Genomic DNA, 19,067 nt, shown 5'->3' with positions numbered 1-19,067 from the left:
GAACTGTTTTTTCAAATTCCTCTTTTTAATATTCTACAGCTAGGGAGATCCTTTTTTTTTCTTTTGAGGAATTATAATTATTTTATTTTTAAACAGCAGTTCACAATGAGAACTTGTGCCCTCTTTATGCATGTTTCATTCAATATGAAATAGGAACAAGATTCTCTTTGCTCATCTTATCCTATTATCAACAGATAAGAGATTGTCCATATTTCATATAACATGAGAAATGATTTACCTTTCAAATGAAAGCTACATTTTGGCGAAATGACTGACTACAGGAAATACAATTGACTGTAGCTGTGTTCCTCACTAAGTGCAACAAATCAGGCTATGTGAGCTTTTCTTCTAGGCTACTTCCTTTTTAATATATATATAAGACAATAAGAAACACATCTGTTGCTAAATGAGCTGTTTCACATTACCAACTGAGAAATATGTAAGCCAGCATTTCATACACAGAAATAGCCTTGGAAATAGAAATCGCAATATTGGCCTGTAGTGTTTCACTCCCATAGTGGGTGTGACAGGTATTTTGCCTGTCTCTCTCTCTCTTTTTTTTTTTTTTTTTTTTTTTGCTATATCACCCAGATCCACTGAATTAGGCAGCTGTGCTGAAAGAGACCGCCCTTTATCAGGCTCTTGCAGCCTCTGACTCTCCTGCAATGCCTTCAGCCCTTGACACCAACATGAGGTTCAAGTTCTCGATCCTCGCTCTTCTTCTACAAGTGGCCATCATTGTTTTGTTTGGGATATTTGTGGAATATGAAACTGACAATCAGTTCCAAACATTGCACCCACGTAAGTACTGCTGAGATTTATAGAAGTTAGAATTTCTTTAAACTAATCCTAACCAAAATTTCTGAATAACTTACAAGACTGACCAACATAGCTTGAAAAGGAAAGCAATCTTTGGGGCAAACAAGTCTTTTTATGAGGTGTGAAAGCAGCAGACTTTAGAGATAAATTCAAATTGAGCATATATAAAATTCTAATAGTAACTAGGGGCTGAGAAGTCAGCTGTTTTGGGAGAGTCCTGAAAATAGTTTTAGTGTTTGCATAGCAGGTTCAAACAATTTCTGCATTTTCCAGAGATGCATGATGGTGTTTCTTGCCAGTCCTTCAGTTCTGCTTACTGTATTAAATGGTGTAAAATAATAAAATATTTCATTACTGTTATCCAGGTTTCAAAAGGTTGTCTTTTCAGAACATGTAAATTGGGCAGCACAGTCATAATCAGTACAAGATAAATTTGCAGAAACTGGGCTCCACGGAAGGCAATAGTTTTTGTCACAAGGTGGCTAACTCCTTCCTACCTTTCAAAGCATGCCAGTGTCTTGGCTGTGGGCAGTAACAGTTCAGCCTGCAAATTTTTCTATTGATTTGTTGTTCTTCAAAGGCTCGATGAATTTCAGGGAGAAAGCATTTAGTGTGAGAAGTAGTTGCTGACTTCTCCCATACCCCCTCCCTCTCCTGCAAAATGTTGACCATTGTAAATAAATAGACAAAATAAGTTTGCAGAGGAGCATCCTGTGTCTTGCTTGCAGTAATGAATGTTCTCTGTTCTTCTTCTTGGCTCGGACATCTTAACAATTTGTGGTCCCGATTGCAGTCCTCTTAAGAATGATTATAACGATACAGAAATTTTTGCCTGTATGTAGTACTCAGTTAATTTTGAATGCATCTCTCTTTTTGTCTCATTCCAAGGGGCCTTTCTGTGACTTTTATGGGGAAGATGGTCTTGGGGTCACTTCAATCCCCATTGGTCATACATTTTATATTCTCATAGTGAAGATTACCCAGTTGAGACAACAGTGAATGCTTGGCATAATTCAGCTCCAGAGGCAAGTCAGCTGATGAATTAGGGACTAATTACTCACATCTGCTATACTGCAATGTAGCAGTATCCTTGATATTAATTTTGTGCAGTCGATTAAATTTCTTTTAGTCATATATATGCTAGCAACTTAGCCTATGCCAGAGCTCATTCTCTCTCCGAGATAACTTGGCTATGTCCACAACTATACCAGAAACCACACTAATAATTTAACAGCAGAGACAATTGTACTGTGGCACTGTTACACTGTTACATAGTTACATATGTGTGTAATATTATGTTGTTTTATAAATATGTAATTGTTATACAATTGTACTGTAGCACTATTAATATAGCTATTTCCTAAAATGCCTCTCCACCTACCTCTTCTCTGGCTGCCCTCCCAAACAACATAACAACAAATACAGCCACAGAACTATGGTGCTTTGGGCATCCTGGTAAAATTTAAGAAACCAGAAGGATGTTTTCTTGGTCTATGTTCAGACTCAGATTAAGGTCTATTTGCCCTGAAAGAACACAGAATATTACCTTCTCCAGGCTGAATATCATACCTGCAAGATCTGGTACTAAATTGTTCAGCATTTTCTTGGCATTTGCTTTACCAAGGAAAATGAAGAAAGGTGCCTGGGATCCCTGTGTTTATTCCAGTATTTTAACAGTCATCAGTGATCCTTTGCAGTTCTATAGTACATTTCTTGTTAAACCTCAAATCTTCTGGAGGGAGACTGCCTGTGCCATTGTAACTGTCAGCTATCCAGTTAGGGATAACCTAAAATCTTTTCTAATACCAGTGTCTAAGATATGACAGAAAAATTGCCTTGTCTCCCTTTCTGTCTCTCATGCCTCCTGCTCAGTAAGTGTATGTGTTATACCTGTATATGATCCCCGAGTTGTCCACACTACTGAACTGCTAGCAAGTTTCTGGAGTGGTTTTGGCCATTTGACCTTGACCTCCTCCTAGGTTTGACATTAAACATAGCATATAGCAGGGTGTTGTGGTTTAATCCGGCCGGCAGCTAAACACCACACAGCCGTTCGCTCACCCTCCCCCCTCCCTCTCTGGGATGGGGGAGAGAAATGGGAAAGTGAAGCCTGTGAGTTGAGATAAAGACAGTTTATTAAGACAGGAAAATAATAATAACAATACAACTAATAATAATAATAGTGTTACTAATAATGATGTGTACAAAACAAGTGATGCACAATGCAATTGCTCACCACCCGCTGACCGATGCCCAGCCTATTCCCTTGCAGCCGGCCCCCCCACCCCGGCCAGCCACCCCTATATATTGTTCAGCATGACGTCAGATGGGATGGAATACCCCTTTGGCCAGTTTGGGTCAGCTGTCCTGGGTCTGTCCCCTCCCAGCTCCTGCTGCACCCCCAGCCTGCTCGCTGGCAGGACAGAGCAAGAAGCCGAAAAGTCCTTGGCCTTGTGTAAACACTGCTCTGCAACAATTAAAACATCAGCATGTTATCAGCGCTCTTCTCATCCTAATCCAAAACATAGCACCCTACCAGCTACTAGGAGGAAAATTAACTCTGTCCTAACTGAAACTAGGACACAGGGACTATTCACAATAGGTTGTACAGGTGGGAACAACCTTGTTTAGGAGGGAAAAACATGTATAGATGTGAGTTGAGCTATGCCATTTGCCCTTTGACCAGAGGATAGGCCCCAGGCTGTTCAGTTTACTAGCACAGACATAAACTAAGCAAACGCTGCAGACCTAATGTTGGACTTGCAGATGCTGATATAAGAGTAGATAAATCTGATTTACTGTAAACAAGTGGAAGAAAAACAGGATTCTCCAACACTTGTATTTTCACTTGTGGACCCTCTTCTAAAACATCCCTATCTGCAAAGCGTGCACAAGAGCATAATTTGCTGAAGGACCTGGCAGAAATTTAATGCTACCATTGTATAGATGTATTAGGACATATCCTGAATCAGGACTTCCCCTGAGTTCCCAAAATAATGGCTTCAAACTTCTTCCCACGTTATCCCAAGGAGCTCTGAGATGGTAACATCATCTGTACCTCACAGATTTAGTTGCACCTTCCAGGCACCAATTTATACTCTCAGCATTGCAGTGCTGGGCCTGCTTTTGTACGCCTTAAATACCTCAGCACCATAAACCCAAGCTTTTCAGTATTTTTGGATTAATTCTTTAGAATGATGAAAATAATTGAAGACGACCATAATTTTGCATTCAGATAAAGGGGGACGTAGCAGAAATCATTCCCAAAGCATAGCTTTGCATTTTATCTATTTCTGGAGGATGTCAGTACAGGCACAGTGGATTGGATGCACAAATTTAGATCTGCTGTGCCAGTAGAATGAGAAGACAAGAGGGTGTGATGGTTTTGCAAGTACTCCTAGAGGATTTCTTCATTGCTAGCAACCAGCATTTAATGTAATGTGATGGGTCTTTGACACTTGGCTTTAAAAAAAGAATTATACACATCTCTTGTTCAGTATTCTAAGGTTTACTCCTTTCAGCAGAGCAAAATTGCAGTTTAAGTATAAACTTAGTGGCCACAAGCATCTTTGTATTGAGACTGACCATAATGCAGAGACCTTGCAGTGAAATTAATATGTTGGTCTAGGGCAGCCTTAGCAGAATCACGGGCAGTGGTTTTGTTCAGGATATGCTTGTGTGTTTTTCCCACTCTTTCTCTTCCTGTCTCAAAGAGCAGAAGTGCCATGTTTTGTTAAACACAACTAGTTCGTGAAACAGCTCATTCCAAATTGTGTTGTTTTCTGCATCATCTCAAATCATTCCAGACCTACTATTCTTTAAAAGAAGGCATAAGAGGTAGTTCAGGCACAAGTTATAGGCTATACCACTTGGAGGTCTTCGCTCAGTTTGTGAAATATGTTGCTTCTAATTTTCAGGTCTGGGGAAAAAAATTCTTAAAGTGCACTTCAAATGAGAGCTGAGCACATAGAAACTTTGTTGAAGGGCTTTGAGAATTAAAAACCTCCATCAAGGTGCTTTTGAAGCCTGTTCTTTTGCTCGTGTAGTGTCAGGTTACTTAAACATCTCCTACTAATCTAGACATGATTTACTGAGATGTTGTATATATGAATGGGATTGGTTTGATGAGAGCAATTTACCTGTTTTGTCTGTGATGATTATAAGCAGAAGATTGAAAACAAGAGCAAATAACATGCTGAATGTTAACAAACCATAATCTCCTCTGGAAGACTAGGAAGACTTGCTGATTGTCCTGTGAATATTCATACAATTGACTAGGTTATTCCTTAAGCTTTTCTGAAAAGTCCATGGCACAGGCTGGTTCCAAGAATAAAAAGAGCAGCAATGGTTCATTTCCAAATGTACCTCTCATTTTGTGTATGAAACTCAAGAGCAATATAAACTGAGAACTGTTGCAGTCATATATCACTTTGAATTATCATGCTAAGAGGTTAGTTAATACATGTCCATTTGTTTCTGCTAAAGTGAAACAAAAACATTACTTTTGTAAATGTTGCCATGCATCTCCTATAGATTTGCCCTCTAGTTCTGTATTTGTCCATTATCATTAACAAGCATCAACACGCATATCAAGTAATTTTTGCAAGAATCAGACAAACAACCTGAGCCATTTCTCACACTTGAAGACATTGGTCCCACAGGTTAGTGGCTATTAGTGGCTAAAGGGTCACTCACAGAAAATTATTTAAAAAAATGTGAGAAGAAGGCTTTACAGAGGTTCACAGGCAGAAGTACCAGCTAACAAATATACTTTAATAACCTTTCCTAAACATCTCCTACTGACTCCCTCGGACACAGAAATATGAGCAAATTAAGCCGTGTTTGCAGTCCTGCATAAGGAAACTAAAAACTTTGTTGCTGGTATGATCAGGAAGGTTGTATTAGCACGGTTTATACTGTCCTCTACCATATCTTTTCCATCCCTTGCAAGGTCCCTTGAAGCAAAGAAATATGTTGAGCTCTAAGCCAGATATTCATTTGCACTCAACATTGCAATACAAAATATGCACGTGCATCAAAAGAGTAGAAGCCCAAATGGGAGACTTGATTGTATATCTCTTAAAACAAGTAGTAAGCAAAACACAGGAGTTTGGAAAGTACTTCTGGAAACTGAATAACACAGAGGAAAATGAGGAGCTCCCAAAGGACTGTAGGAGCCTCAGAAATCCATATTGCTTCAAATTAATGAAGTCAGAAAATAAACATGAAAATGTCCAGCCTAAAGGAGAAACAAAAGGATTGAGCATGTCTGAGAACCACCTGCATTTCTACACTAATCTCAGATGTGTGTAGACCACTGTAAAGGATATTACTGTATGAATGCTTGCATTTCAGTACTAGGTCAGGAGTGGAATATGACAACGCAGTTTGAGTTTATTAAGAATCTCGGGTAATTTATTATGTTTCTGGGCCCTCTTTTGGCTAAACGTGGTAATGCATATAGCAAAGCTATAGGAATGTTGAAAGTTCCTAAAAGGGAAATGTTACTTCAGTCCAAATATTATACTAAAAAGGTCAATGTCTCAAGTTTTCAATATGTTTTCATGTAAGGAACAGCAAAATAGAAATGGAAAGAATAAGTTTCTCTCTGAAGAGTTTGTTACCAATGGGGGGGGGGGGGGGGGGGGTTGGTATGTTCAGTGCTAATTAAATTATATAAATAACTGCAGACTAACTATTTCTTTTAAATATCCCTATTGTGGTGATAAATTTACTTTCTATTTAAAAGCTTAAAAAATGATTAAAAAAAAAAAGGCATAATAGATTAAAAGTACCCAAGAAAAGAACTCAATCTGTTGTACAGAGCTTTATTAAGAATCACAAGCATACATTTGCACTGTGCCAACAAGCATTCTCACAAACAAAAGTCATGCACATTTTTGGAGTTAGCCAGAACATGCTGGATGTAACAGTCCTTATTTGAGGGGAAAGAGAAATTTTCTGTAAGGACAGGAAGCTGTGGTGTTCCGGGCAGCTCCAGGCCCAGGCGACAGTTCTAGGTACATTATGTTTGCCAGTAGATTGATCTAGTGCTCATTTTATAGAGATATAGCAAGCTATAAAATCAATAATTTTCCAAAAACTCAACTCATAGGCTGATCAGCAAAAATAGAGGGGTATTTTACATTGATGATATGAGTTTAAAACACATTCTCTTTTCAATTAAATCTTCCTTTATCCCTAGCTAGATTTGCCCCTTTTGTAATCACTGTGTACACAGGCAGTTTTTTTCTTTCAGTCTTTCAGGATGTCCATGTGATGATATTTGTTGGATTTGGCTTCCTGATGACCTTTCTGAAGAAATATGGATTCAGCAGTGTTGGTATCAACATGCTCATTGCAGCCTTTGGTCTTCAGTGGGGCACCCTGATGCAAGGATTTTGGCATATGGACGCAGGGAAAATTTTTGTTCATATTGAAAGGTACATATGAATTTTCCTATAATTACATTTCTATCCCTTAAGATATGAAAGGAAGACAAAAAACTAGAACATCTGTGAGATCAGTCTTCTAGGCTCACTAAAATTTGATAGAGCATCACTAGCCACCTCTCAACATTCATCTCCCAAGGGACAACATCTGCTGCATTGAGCCAAGGGAACATGGGATGAACTTTGAACTGCTAAGTTTTATATGAAACATAAGCCATATAGAGAGACTGCTTTGAATCTCTGGAGCTGTGCAAGCTGGGAAATTTTCAGCAGTAGTACAGTACCACAAGCTCTCCAGCTCCCTCCTGCATTCAGCAGGAGCAAAAGGATCTGTCCTTTCAGGACACATGGGGCCACAAAGGAAAGGCTGGCACAATGTGTCAGTCCACACATGAGGTTTTCTCCTACTTCTGACGGAATTATTTGCACAAACATCATACTCTAATAGGCTTTGGACCCCAACTATAGAATAAGAGATTTCACAAGTAACACCTCTAAACACTCTTAATCCGTCTCCCACTCATGTCTTGTTTCTACTAAGGTCTCAGAGTGTTTTCCACATCTGCAGTTCTCCTTTCTGAGAACACTTGTAGACAATTTTAAAAGAAACATCATACAAAAATTACTGAGGCACAAGCAGAAATAATATGAATAGCTCCTTGATGCTTTCAAACAGGCATTTGATGAAAGACTCAGAGCTGGAAGTTTTGGTCAATTTGTGTTTTTATTTATCTCTATCATCCTCCATAACCCGTTAACACTGGTCCTTCCTGACAGTTAAAGCAAACATGATGCAAAGTGACAGAAAGACCTGCCAAGCTCTTGAAATGAGCTAAACTGTCTGACCAAAACTAAGAGTTACCTCTTGTCTTTGAAGTTCAAGTAACAGTCAGACCTGGAAATATCCCTACATATCTTCAATACACACATGTTCTAAATTTTCACTGTAATTTCAACCAGCTGAGCACATGTATGGTATAAGCAGGAGGTAACTTTCCCACATTTTTTCCTCAGTCATCTGTAAGAGGACAAAACCCTTCTAGGAAATTTACTTTTTATTCACAAAGATGACCTCAGTGATTTTATGTTTGAAGAGTTACAGCTTTATCATTTAGTGATATAACAAGTTTGAATACAGATTATTTCAGGTTCCATTAAACTGATTTTCCTTTCTGCCTTTCTTGTTTGTTTGTTTTTACTTGTTTTCTTAACTTCAGCATGATAAATGCAGACTTCAGTACAGCAACTGCTTTGATTTCATTTGGAGCAGTCCTGGGGAAAACAAGCCCTGTTCAGATGCTGATCTTGACAATTCTGGAGATCACAATTTTTGCATGCAATGAACATCTAGTTACAAAAATATTTCAGGTACAACTATTTAGCAGTAATTGTTTTCTGTTTAAAACATGATTTCACTTTGTAACACTTCCAGTTTGTATATTCTTGTTTTTACCATAGAAAATAACCTATTGAAGTCATGCAGACTGCCCCTTCATCAAATCCTCATCTTTTTGTTGTATAAATTTATTGGTATTATTTTGGATCCCTGATACAGGCCACAGATGTTGGAGCCTCGATGACTATCCATGCTTTTGGAGCTTATTTTGGTTTGGCCGCAAGCCTAGTCTTATATCGTCCTGGTTTGAAAAACAAGCATGAAGATGAAGAATCTACCTATCACTCCGACTTATTTGCCATGATTGGTAAGTAAAAGAAGCACAGGGAAATAATAGCAAAAACTGATCAGATTTCCATCCCTTTTTTATCCCTGTGTTTTAATAATTCCCTATTATTACCTAGCATTCATTTTCTTAAGTACACTCCTAGAACACTCCTAGAAGCATAGTCCTTTTTTTTTTTTCTGACGTGCACAGTTTTCGGGGACACACATATTTTTGCTTTTCTTTCCTAAGAAGATCAAATTAAAGATGAATGCTCACTGTACATTAGCGGTGACTCCCTTTTTCGTGAAATCTTCTGTTATAAGCAACATTTCCACAGAAATAGGCCATAATTAATGAAAGTATTTAGAGCTCTGCTCTGTCCCTATGCCCATATGGTTTGCTGAACGGGACAGTCATCTATCTGTGCAGGAGACCTGTTCATAGATCAATTTATCCACTAAAGCTATCAGTTAAATCAATAAATGACAAAAGATTTATATGTGAACTCTTTTGTTAATACATCATATTCTCGCATTTTTACAGTGATTTTGAGTTCTAACAGCATGTGGAGTATGACAAAGGGTTACAACAATCTTCCAGTAAGATTCATCAGATGTCAAAATCCCAGTTGCCAGTGTCAAATGCATCTGTATATACTGTTATTCCTTCCAGCATTTTGGTTGTTTCATATTTCTTGTTGACCATCTCTCTTGTTTCTTGTAGTTAGTTCTGTTGTGTTGGATCTTTCACAGGGAAATGCCCTTGGGACTGAATAGTCTTTATTTTGTGTTGGCTTATGTCCATCCAGGTACCCTGTTCCTTTGGATTTTTTGGCCCACTTTTAATTCCGCCATTGCAGCTCACGATGACAGAACTAAAGCAATTATCAACACTTACTACTCCTTGGCTGCAAGTACTGTCGTAACGTTTGCCCTCTCCAGCCTGGTGGATCAAAGAGGCAAATTCAGCATGGTAAGAGTCACACCACAATCTGTCACCCCTCTACAAGTCACCCCTCTACAATAAGGATAATTAGGATGGTTCCCAACTGTTTACAAAATTAGGACTATTATCCTTCTAAAAGCTAAAATGTCGGATTGGACCCTGAGTCAACACATCCTGCTTTAGGTATGTGATCTGGTTTTTCAGTGGGATCACTACATCTGAAGAGTAGATAGCTCTTAGACATCATCATATTGGTTCCACTCCCTTGTTCTCTCTTGGCCACAGAACCTGCTAGACCATAGAGAGTTTGGTCCAACATTCAGGTGGACTTTTGTGTCTTATTCCAAAGACAATCCTACATGGGTTATTGTTTTGCAATAGGCAAAATAGGTCTCTCAATGTATTCCCTCACAGTCTCGTAGTGCAGCTGCACAACCGGGAAAACCAAACTAGGCTGAGGTTGCCAGGGTCCCATATTTTTGTTACCTTACCGTAAAATTCAGCCCTAGGTTTTCACCCAGTTCTTTCAAGCAGTCGTAGTGCTCATCTAAGCCCAGTGTGAGCTGGCACAGTTCAATAACCTGGCAAAATATTTTCATCTGTTGATGTAGGATGCAATTTTCACTGGCTTAGCCTGGTTTCCTGATAGGTCAAATGACTTTTAGTGACTTTGCAAATGATGGACTGCATTACACTTGCGTCAGTTAAACCGGCTTAGAGCAGCTTTGAACCAACACTCTCAGTATGTAACAGGGAACTCCATTTTAAATTCCTGCTTGTGCTTCATTGGAAAAATCCTTTGCAAGTCATTCAGCCACAAAACAAGCCTCTATTCAATGTCTAGCATCTCCACTTCTATATACTCATATACTCTGTGCAGGTTCTTGTTCAAAACGCCACCCTGGCAGGAGGAGTAGCAGTGGGTACATGTGCAGACCTGTTAACCCACCCTTTTGCTGCTATGTGCATTGGGGCAATTGCTGGAATCATCTCTGTCCTCGGATTCCATTTCCTGACTGTGAGTACCTAGGACCTGCCTCTGTTCTCATTTATTTACTACTTCAATGACTTTACTGAAACTCCCATAGTTTACTAGAAAGGAAGTTTAGAAACTCGCTGATACACTACAGAAAGTAAGTTATAGTCAACCAATATTTTGAAGTGGGTGTAACTTAAATACATGCTTATGAGATAACTTCATTCCATCATCTAGCTAAAAACATAGAAAGATTACATAGATATTAGAGTTCATTAAAGCTAGGATTTCTGTTCAAAGGAACTGCTTGAATTTTGCTCCAAGCCTATGTTTCATGAACAACCTCCCCCAGAAGAACCATATTTCATATCAGTGAAATAGTACTAATTAAATTTCAGTCTTTTAAAGTATCTAAATAGTTCTGTAACTGAAAATACTTTTGAAGTACAAAATGGAAGTGTTTCTTATGTAAAACAAAATATTCTGACTAACACTGTCTGAACTGGCATTTCATATTGGAGAAACATTCTGGAAGAAAATACCTGTCTAGTAGACTTAAAACCAGGTACGTATGCACTACTTAGCCACTGCTGTCAACCTTTGCTGCAGTGGCTGAAAAGATTGGGAATATCACTGAAGTTTCATGTGTTCTATTTGTGTTGGTAAGTTGGACATTTGTACCGTTACCTGTATTCACCTGATTTTTTTCTCCATATATAACATCACAATCAATGAGAAGTTAGCAGGTTTTAAGGCTAAACTTTGTGTACATTAAATAGGTTAAATTGTTTCTTGTTCTATGTTACTTTCTTATATCATTCTAAATATCTGATGATATTTCTAATATAATTCTAGAGATAATGGAGACTATAAACTCACCATAAACTTTATTATTCCCCTCATTTTAGCCTGTTTTGGCATCCAAGCTGAACATTCATGATACTTGTGGAGTCCATAATTTACATGGTTTACCTGGAGTACTGGGAGGTATTGCAGGCATCGTAGTAACCGCGATACAAAGTAAAAATGGGTAAGCTATAGAAAGAAGAAATAAGTTCCTTTTAGTGAAGGTTTATTCTAATATTTCATTTTCCTTGGATCTAATTATGATTTATTTTCAGCAAATGCACCTTTGATTTGATGCTGGACATGGTGTTCTGGCTTAATTAGGACTCGATATCCTGCCTTTAACATACAGTTTATATGCAAAGCTTGTTCCACACTAAAAGCTCAAATAAAAATTCTAACAGTCATTAAAGAAACACCATTCAAAAGTAGAAAAGTCATTAACATGCTTCTACAATTGTAATTCAGGCAACTGTAAGATTTCCAAGACAACCCCAATTGGCAAAATGGGCCATTTCCACTTTCTTAAAAAGACCACAAGAAGATGGAAAGGCGGTCTTTTTGACAAAGGGTAGCATTTTATAAAGGCTTAGAAGATATTAATAGCCTTTTCAAAGAAAAGGCTACGCTTAAACTATAGCCTAAAACAAAACCAAAACATATTCAGTCCCATGCTGTTTTTGTCTTGGCCACAGCAATGACAGATATCTTCCTGTGAGTCATCCTATCCAGCAGAGAGCAAACAGAAAGTTGTAAAACCAAATCTCAGCCTCAGAGTTTAACAGTTTCTGTTTGTTGAGGGTTTGCTTTTCTGTCCTTTCTAGGAAAGGTGTCCCGCATACCCCTGGCATGCAGGCTGCTGCCCTTGGCAGTACAATTGGAATTGCACTGGTTGGCGGTGCATTGACAGGTCAGTACAACGCATACAATGATTGAAATATGTGACATTAGAAGTGTGCTTATGGAGAATTTCAATCTATCAATAATTTAACTAGAAAAACAGAAAACAGAAAAATAGAAATATTTCACGATAGTGCACTAGCAGAAGCCTAAATATGGAAAAGGCAGTTTTCTGATCAGTCTTCAAATAAAACCAAGATATCTTACCTTATACATAATTCAAATATATTGGGTAGTATATAGAAATCAAAATTATTATTCTGGATGAAGTTCTGTCCTAGATTCAGAAACTTCCGATTCTGAGCAGAAACTAGTTTGAGATGAAGACATCTACCTTTAGGTGTCACATGTTCCCATGTGATTCTGTTATTTATACATAGGTGTCTTGTGCTATTTGAGATGCCACAGGGTCTCTGAGATATCTATGGTGGACTCGTAGATATGACACAGGATTTACAGGAGATACATGTCTGGCCCAGGCCCAGAGGGAACTCAAAGGACACTAGATTTCTGCGTGTACTTCCAATCCCTTCTGCCTTATATACGGAGAAGAATCAGCTGAAATAATTTAGTGGTTTCTTTTAGCTAAATATTGATAACTAAACCACTGTAAGATACTTCATCCTAAAGCTGGACAGCGGTGGCTTCCTTAGTCTAATGTAGAACCTATACAGATGTGTAGCCTGTGTAGAGTATTTATAGCCTTCTGATCTCAGGAGCTACTGATCTCAGACAAACTTTCATCATGCAGTTGCAATATATGATATCTGAACTCTGGATTATACACGAGCTGTTTTCCTGAGGACATGTTTGTTGGGGGAGAAAAAAAAAAAAGTTTATTTCCAAACAAAAATTCAGACTGAAATAAAATTCCAGTCTAAAACCTGGTGTGTGAGCAATTAAAGCCAAGTTGTTACTAAAGTCAATGTGAAAAAGCCAGTGTCACTTCTTATAATGAGAAACCTGATAATGGGAGGCTTAGAAGACTCCCCACAGCACATCTGAAGAATATTTTTGTGGGTTTTATTGTTTGTTTGTTTTTGTTGTTGTTGTTGTCATTGCTGTTTGCTTGTTTGGTTGGCTTTGACTTTTAATGCTCTTTTACCTGTAGGTGCTATTCTAAAGCTGCCCTTCCTGGGACAAGCATCTGACAAGAACTGCTTTGATGACTCTATTTATTGGGAGGTAAGATACAAAACACTGTCAAAAGGAGCATTATTTTCATTACGTTGGAAGAGGTACAGCACACTTAGGTTTGCACGAGTCAGCTTTCAAAATTGTTGCCCTGCCTTAGGTCATGAATTTATCAAGTCCACCTTCATGATCTATTCTGGACTTGCTACCTGATCATGCCTTTTACATGGGACAAACCTTGAACAAAAAGCAGAAAGTCAGCCAACAAACTGAGACCTGAGTGAAGCTCTTTATCTCTTAACCACTTACTCTGTCCAGTCTCCTCTTCCCTGTTGTAGTTTAAACACATGATACTTGCATTCTTGGCTAAATGGTGCTGCATTTCTAGTGTTATCTAGAATTTCATACTGAGTTAAATTTAGAGCATTTCTTCAGTATTTGTAGCGACAGTCTCTCTTAGGCTGAGAAGAAGCTCTTCTGCTTCCTGGTTGAATGATCTGACCACCAAGGTTATTGCTCAGAACTGTCACTATTGTTTTATGAATGAAGACACAGATGATGGGGCTAAGAAACAAGTACACCTGAAGTAGCCCTGCTAGGATCCCTTTATACTCAATGAAGAGAGAGCTTCAGGCTGCGGTTCATTTGAATCATTCCAGATCTCTGTTAGGGTTACATGAATTAAAATCTAGAAAGTTTGTCTATTCCGCACTGACAATGAAGGACCCTTCATCACCTAACTCAGAGGTAAAGGTCTATACTGTATATAAAATGTTGTGAACCTCAAATGACATTTTATTATTTTTAAATGAATTAAACTACAGTACAAACTATGCATTTTGGCTTTTGGTCAGAGAAACTTTGTGGTCTAACAGGAAGTTATAAGCCAAAATATCAACTGTAGGTATGACAATCGGGGGGAAAAAAGAAAAAAGAAAAAAAAAAAAAAAAGAAGATAAACTTTTAATGACAGCTCTGTAAACTATTTGCTGTTGGACCTTGGAAAAGTCACAAGCAACGGTTTTATATAAGTGATAAAAAATGACAGGAAAATTAGAATTTTAAAGTGCAATTGAATAATTCACAGCCTGTATTGACCAGTGATAGTAACACAACCCTGCTCACTTGAAGGTTCTTTAGTGTCAGTAAACTACTCACTGTTAACAGATACGTAATATATACTAAGAGAATGACCTTCTCAGTGCACTTTAGTCTCCTCTTATGACAAAAGGAAATCTATCTCATCAACTGAACTGTTCTGTTTTTCATGGCAGGTTCCAGAAGAAGAGAAACTGCATGCAGTTCACTCCAACAACTATGATGAGCACAGCAGATTTGAAGCTACCATGTAGAAAAACAATTCATCTCTAGCATACATCCTAATGATCTTCTTTTCAGTTTCTAAAGCTAAAAAACAACATTCAAGTACTGTCTTAACCATGCTTGTTTTTCTAGAAGGGGTTGTAAGTAGCTATATTTTTGTAATATAAAAAAAGCTTGATTTTAACATACATTGCCATTATGCCAAGTTCTAGTGAATCAATTAGATCTCTCCAACATATTTGTTCATTTAGAATGAAGAGAAGACAAAAGAAAAAAAATTTGTTCTACAGCTTTCTGTATTTTACCATTTATCATTGAGTCAATATAGCCATTGAAAAAAACTTTGTTTCAAGCCTATAACACGATGCCATATTTAATTGCAAGATTTCTGAATTACAGTCACATCTTTCAACCGCATAGATGTAAACATGCAGATGGCAATGAAGAAATTAATTAACGTTGTTTATTTGGATTCTAACAAGCTTTTCACCGGAGTATCCCAGATTAACGTTTTAAGAAAGTGTCTTTTCCTATTGTTGGATAGCGGAGAGAATGTGCTGTATTTTGAAGATCGGTTGTGACAGGGAACAAAATGTTGAAATAATTTTCATGGCAAAACATAGAATACAGTGACTGATAAGGTACACTAAGTAGTAAAATTAGTATCAAGGTTATTTGTTAATATATTCATTGCAAGGAGAAAGAAGTGAAATGGTGAAAAAAATCACTCTTGGCATGTATTTATTTAGACTGTTTGATGGACAAAATAGGAGAATTGAGTAGGAATTGAGCTATGAAAAATAGATAATTATGTAACACTGTCTTACTAAGTTCAACAGTAATGAGTGAATGGTAGCACTGCTAATATCAATAGATACAAACTGAACTAAATGTTAACTTTAAGAAAAAGTGTGAGTTGTTAGGAACTGGTCAGAAAGCAACTATCAACCCACAATTGACTCAGTGGAGAACTTTGCAGTGAGTCACTACCTTTGAAGTCACCACCTCCTACAAAAAAAAAAAAAAGAGAGAGAGAAGAAAGGACAAAATTGAAACTAAATTAAGGTAAATTAACTCCACCTGAGAAGTGATGATAATGACTGCTCAGTTAAGAGATAGAAAAACTGAGGGAACTGAAAGAACTCTATGAAATGTTAGTATCCGGAAGCAGAGTCACGCATTTGTGCCTAACTACTTGAGGTAATCCATTGAGAGACGATTAAAATCTAGAAGGATCACAGTGCCTCCAGGCATCATTCATACCACAAAAGCTACCAGCGTCTCAGACTGACAATCTACAATGGATGAACTTTCTAGACTACTTTATATTAGTATATTTCAAGAAAAAGAAATAATAGAAATAGAAATAAAATAGTTCAGATGGAAGAGATCTTCAAAGATCAAGTCCGGCTGCCCGACCACTTCAGGGCTGCCCAAAAGTTAAAGCCTATTACTGATGGTGTTGTCCAAATGCCTATTGAGCATTGACAGCTGTGGGGCACCAACCACCTCTCTAGGAAGCCTGTTGCAGTCTTTGGCACCCTCACAGTAAATAAATTTTTCCTAACGCCCAGCCTGAGCTTCCCCTGGCTCAGCTTTGTGCTGTTCCCTCACGGCCTGCCATCAGTGACCAGGGACCAGAGGCTGGCACCTCCCTCTCCATTCCCCTCCTCAGGAGGCTGCAGAGACCACTGAGGCCACCTCTCAGCCTCCTCTTCTCCAGACTGGACAAACCACGTGTCCTCAGCCTCTCCTCATACGATATGCCTTCCAGCCCTTTTACCAGCTCTGTTGTTCTCCTCTGGATGCTTTAAAGGACCTTAACATCCTTTTTATAGGTCTGGGCTCCTTCTGTGGAGCCCAGAACTGCATACAATATTCAAGGTGAGACTGCACCAACACTAAATACAGTGGGAGGATCACAACTTATGACCGTCTGGCTCTGCTGTGTTTAGTGCACCCCAAAATGCAGTTTGACCTTTTGGCTGCCAGGCACACTGCTGGCTTATGTTGAGCCTGCTGTTGACAAGCACCACCAAATCCCTTTCTGCTGAGGTGCTCTCCAGCCACTCGACTCCCAGGTTGTGCTTGTGTCTGATATTACTCTGTCCCAGGTACAGAACCCAGCAGTTACCTTTGCTGAACTTCGTGCTGTTGCTGGTCACCCAATGCTCCAGTCTATCTAGATCCCTCTGCAAGGCCTCTCATCCCTCCAGGGTGTCAGCAGCACCTCCCAGTTTAGCGTCATCAAAAAACTTGCTAACATTCCACTCCTGCATCCAGACCATCATCCAGATTGATAAAAACATTGAACAGGATTGGCTCTTCAAGAGCCCTAAAGAACATTGCTGGTGATCAGCTGCCAGCCAGATGTAGCCCCATTCACTATAGCCCTCTACCTTCAAGCCAGTTCATCACCCAGCAAAGCGTGAACTTGTTTACCTCACTGTAGGACAATTTGTCCAGAAGGATGCTGTGAGGGACAGTGTCAAATACCTTACTAATAAAAATAAAAATTAAAAAAAAACATTCCCACTTTAGAACTAAACTGTGTCCAGCATTTTCTTCAAAGATGCAGACATAATTACTGTATTGAGTGTTATAGCTACTGTGATCACTTCTAACAACTTTACAGCAAGTTTGACCAATGATCCTTTTGCCTGAACTAATTTTCTCCTGTTTTGTTTTTTTTTTTTTTTTCTTGAGTTCAAGTTAAGTGAGGAGGACTGGGACAGTGAAAAGAATGAGTCTTGCTCTACCAAGTCTTGCTCACTAAGACAACAAAACACCACAATAATTTTGTCACGTTCCTAAAAGATCAAGTTCGTTTCATGCAATATGTAAAATAGCACAGAGCAGTGCAGTATTTGACTGTCATAAACTTAACAAACATTCCAGAAACAACTCAGCTGATTCAAGACATGTGCTTAGAGACATTGCCTTTCAGACTTCAGAGGAGCCACAAATATTGGTCCAAAGCAGGACATTGGACAAACTTTTATTCAATCTGCACTTCAAAATGCTCCTGAGCAGGGAAGAAACACTCACAGCCTGTCACTCATGTCTGCAATTATTAAATCATAGAATCATTAAGGTTGGAAAAGCCCTCCGAGATATCTGGTCTAACCATTCCCCTACCACCAATGTCACCCACAGAACCATGTCCCTAACCACCACGTCCAACCTTTCCTTGAACACCCCCAGGGACGGTGACTCCACCACCTCCCTGGGCAACCCGTCCCAGTGCCTGACTGCTCTTTCTGAGAAGAAACGTCTCCTCATTTCCAACCTAAACCTCTCCTGGCACAACTTGAGGCCATTCCCTCTTGTCCTATCACTAGTTACCTGTGAGAAGAGGCCGACCCCCAGCTCCCCACACCTTTCAGGCAGTTGCAGAGAGCAATAAGGCCTCCCCTGAGCCTCCTCTTCTCCAGACCAAACACCCCCAGCTCCCTCAGCCGCTCCTCACAGGACTTGTGCTCCAGGCCCTTCGCCAGCTTCGTAGCCCTTCTCTGGACATGCTCCAGGGCCTCGATGTCCTTCTTGTAGTGAGGGACCCAAAGCTGAACACAGCTCTTGAGGTGCAGCCTCTCCAGAGCTGAGTACAGAGGGACAATCACCTATCTCCCTGGCCCTGCTAGCTACACTATTCCTGACACAAGCCAGGATGCCGTTGGCTTTCTTGGCCACCTGGGCACACTGCCGGCTTATGTTCAGGCGACCCATTCATTAGGAACTCACTCAGCTCACACACTCCCTGCTGGCACTGCAGGAACCAGACCTAATGGAGGAAAACAGCAGGGCTGAGCAGGAAAGGGCAACAGGGTTTGGGGGTTTGTTTGCTTCTCCCACTGCAGTTCTGGAGACATCTCCAGCTCCCACAGCACCTTTCCAATAACCTGGCAAGTCTTGTATGGGCAGGCAAATGCTGTATTTGTTCTGAAACTCTGCACAGACGTAACCCTGGGCCCATGTCTTAGTAAACAACTCAGAACTGCCACTTCCTTT

General features: G+C 39.3%; 1 protein-coding gene across 1 annotated transcript; it reads left to right on the top strand.

Moving 5' to 3' along the window:
* The first annotated feature begins 603 nt into the window (after window positions 1–603).
* RHAG (Rh associated glycoprotein) lies at window positions 604–17,607 on the top strand. Its single transcript, XM_013184560.3, has 10 exons — window positions 604–801; window positions 7,079–7,262; window positions 8,489–8,639; window positions 8,827–8,974; window positions 9,744–9,907; window positions 10,761–10,898; window positions 11,765–11,886; window positions 12,527–12,612; window positions 13,714–13,787; window positions 15,011–17,607. Exons 1-10 carry the CDS (start codon window positions 666–668, stop codon window positions 15,086–15,088), a joined length of 1,281 nt encoding a protein of 426 aa, XP_013040014.2. The 5' UTR covers window positions 604–665; the 3' UTR covers window positions 15,089–17,607.
* The last annotated feature ends 1,460 nt before the right edge of the window (window positions 17,608–19,067 follow it).

This window comes from Anser cygnoides, chromosome 3, assembly GCF_040182565.1.
Source record: "Anser cygnoides isolate HZ-2024a breed goose chromosome 3, Taihu_goose_T2T_genome, whole genome shotgun sequence".
Taxonomy (NCBI): Eukaryota; Metazoa; Chordata; class Aves; order Anseriformes; family Anatidae; genus Anser; species Anser cygnoides.
Note: the sequence above shows the minus strand (reverse complement) of the source record. Positions and strands in the feature narration are given on the sequence as shown.

Excerpts from the sequence above, each read along its gene's own strand:
- RHAG (XM_013184560.3), top strand. The coding sequence starts at position 666 with ATGCCTTCAGCCCTTGACACCAACATGAGGTTCAAGTTCTCGATCCTC. Across the intron at positions 802-7,078 it reads GTTCCAAACATTGCACCCAC|TCTTTCAGGATGTCCATGTG; the intron begins GTAAGTACTGCT and ends TTTTTCTTTCAG. Across the intron at positions 12,613-13,713 it reads GGTTGGCGGTGCATTGACAG|GTGCTATTCTAAAGCTGCCC; the intron begins GTCAGTACAACG and ends TTTTACCTGTAG.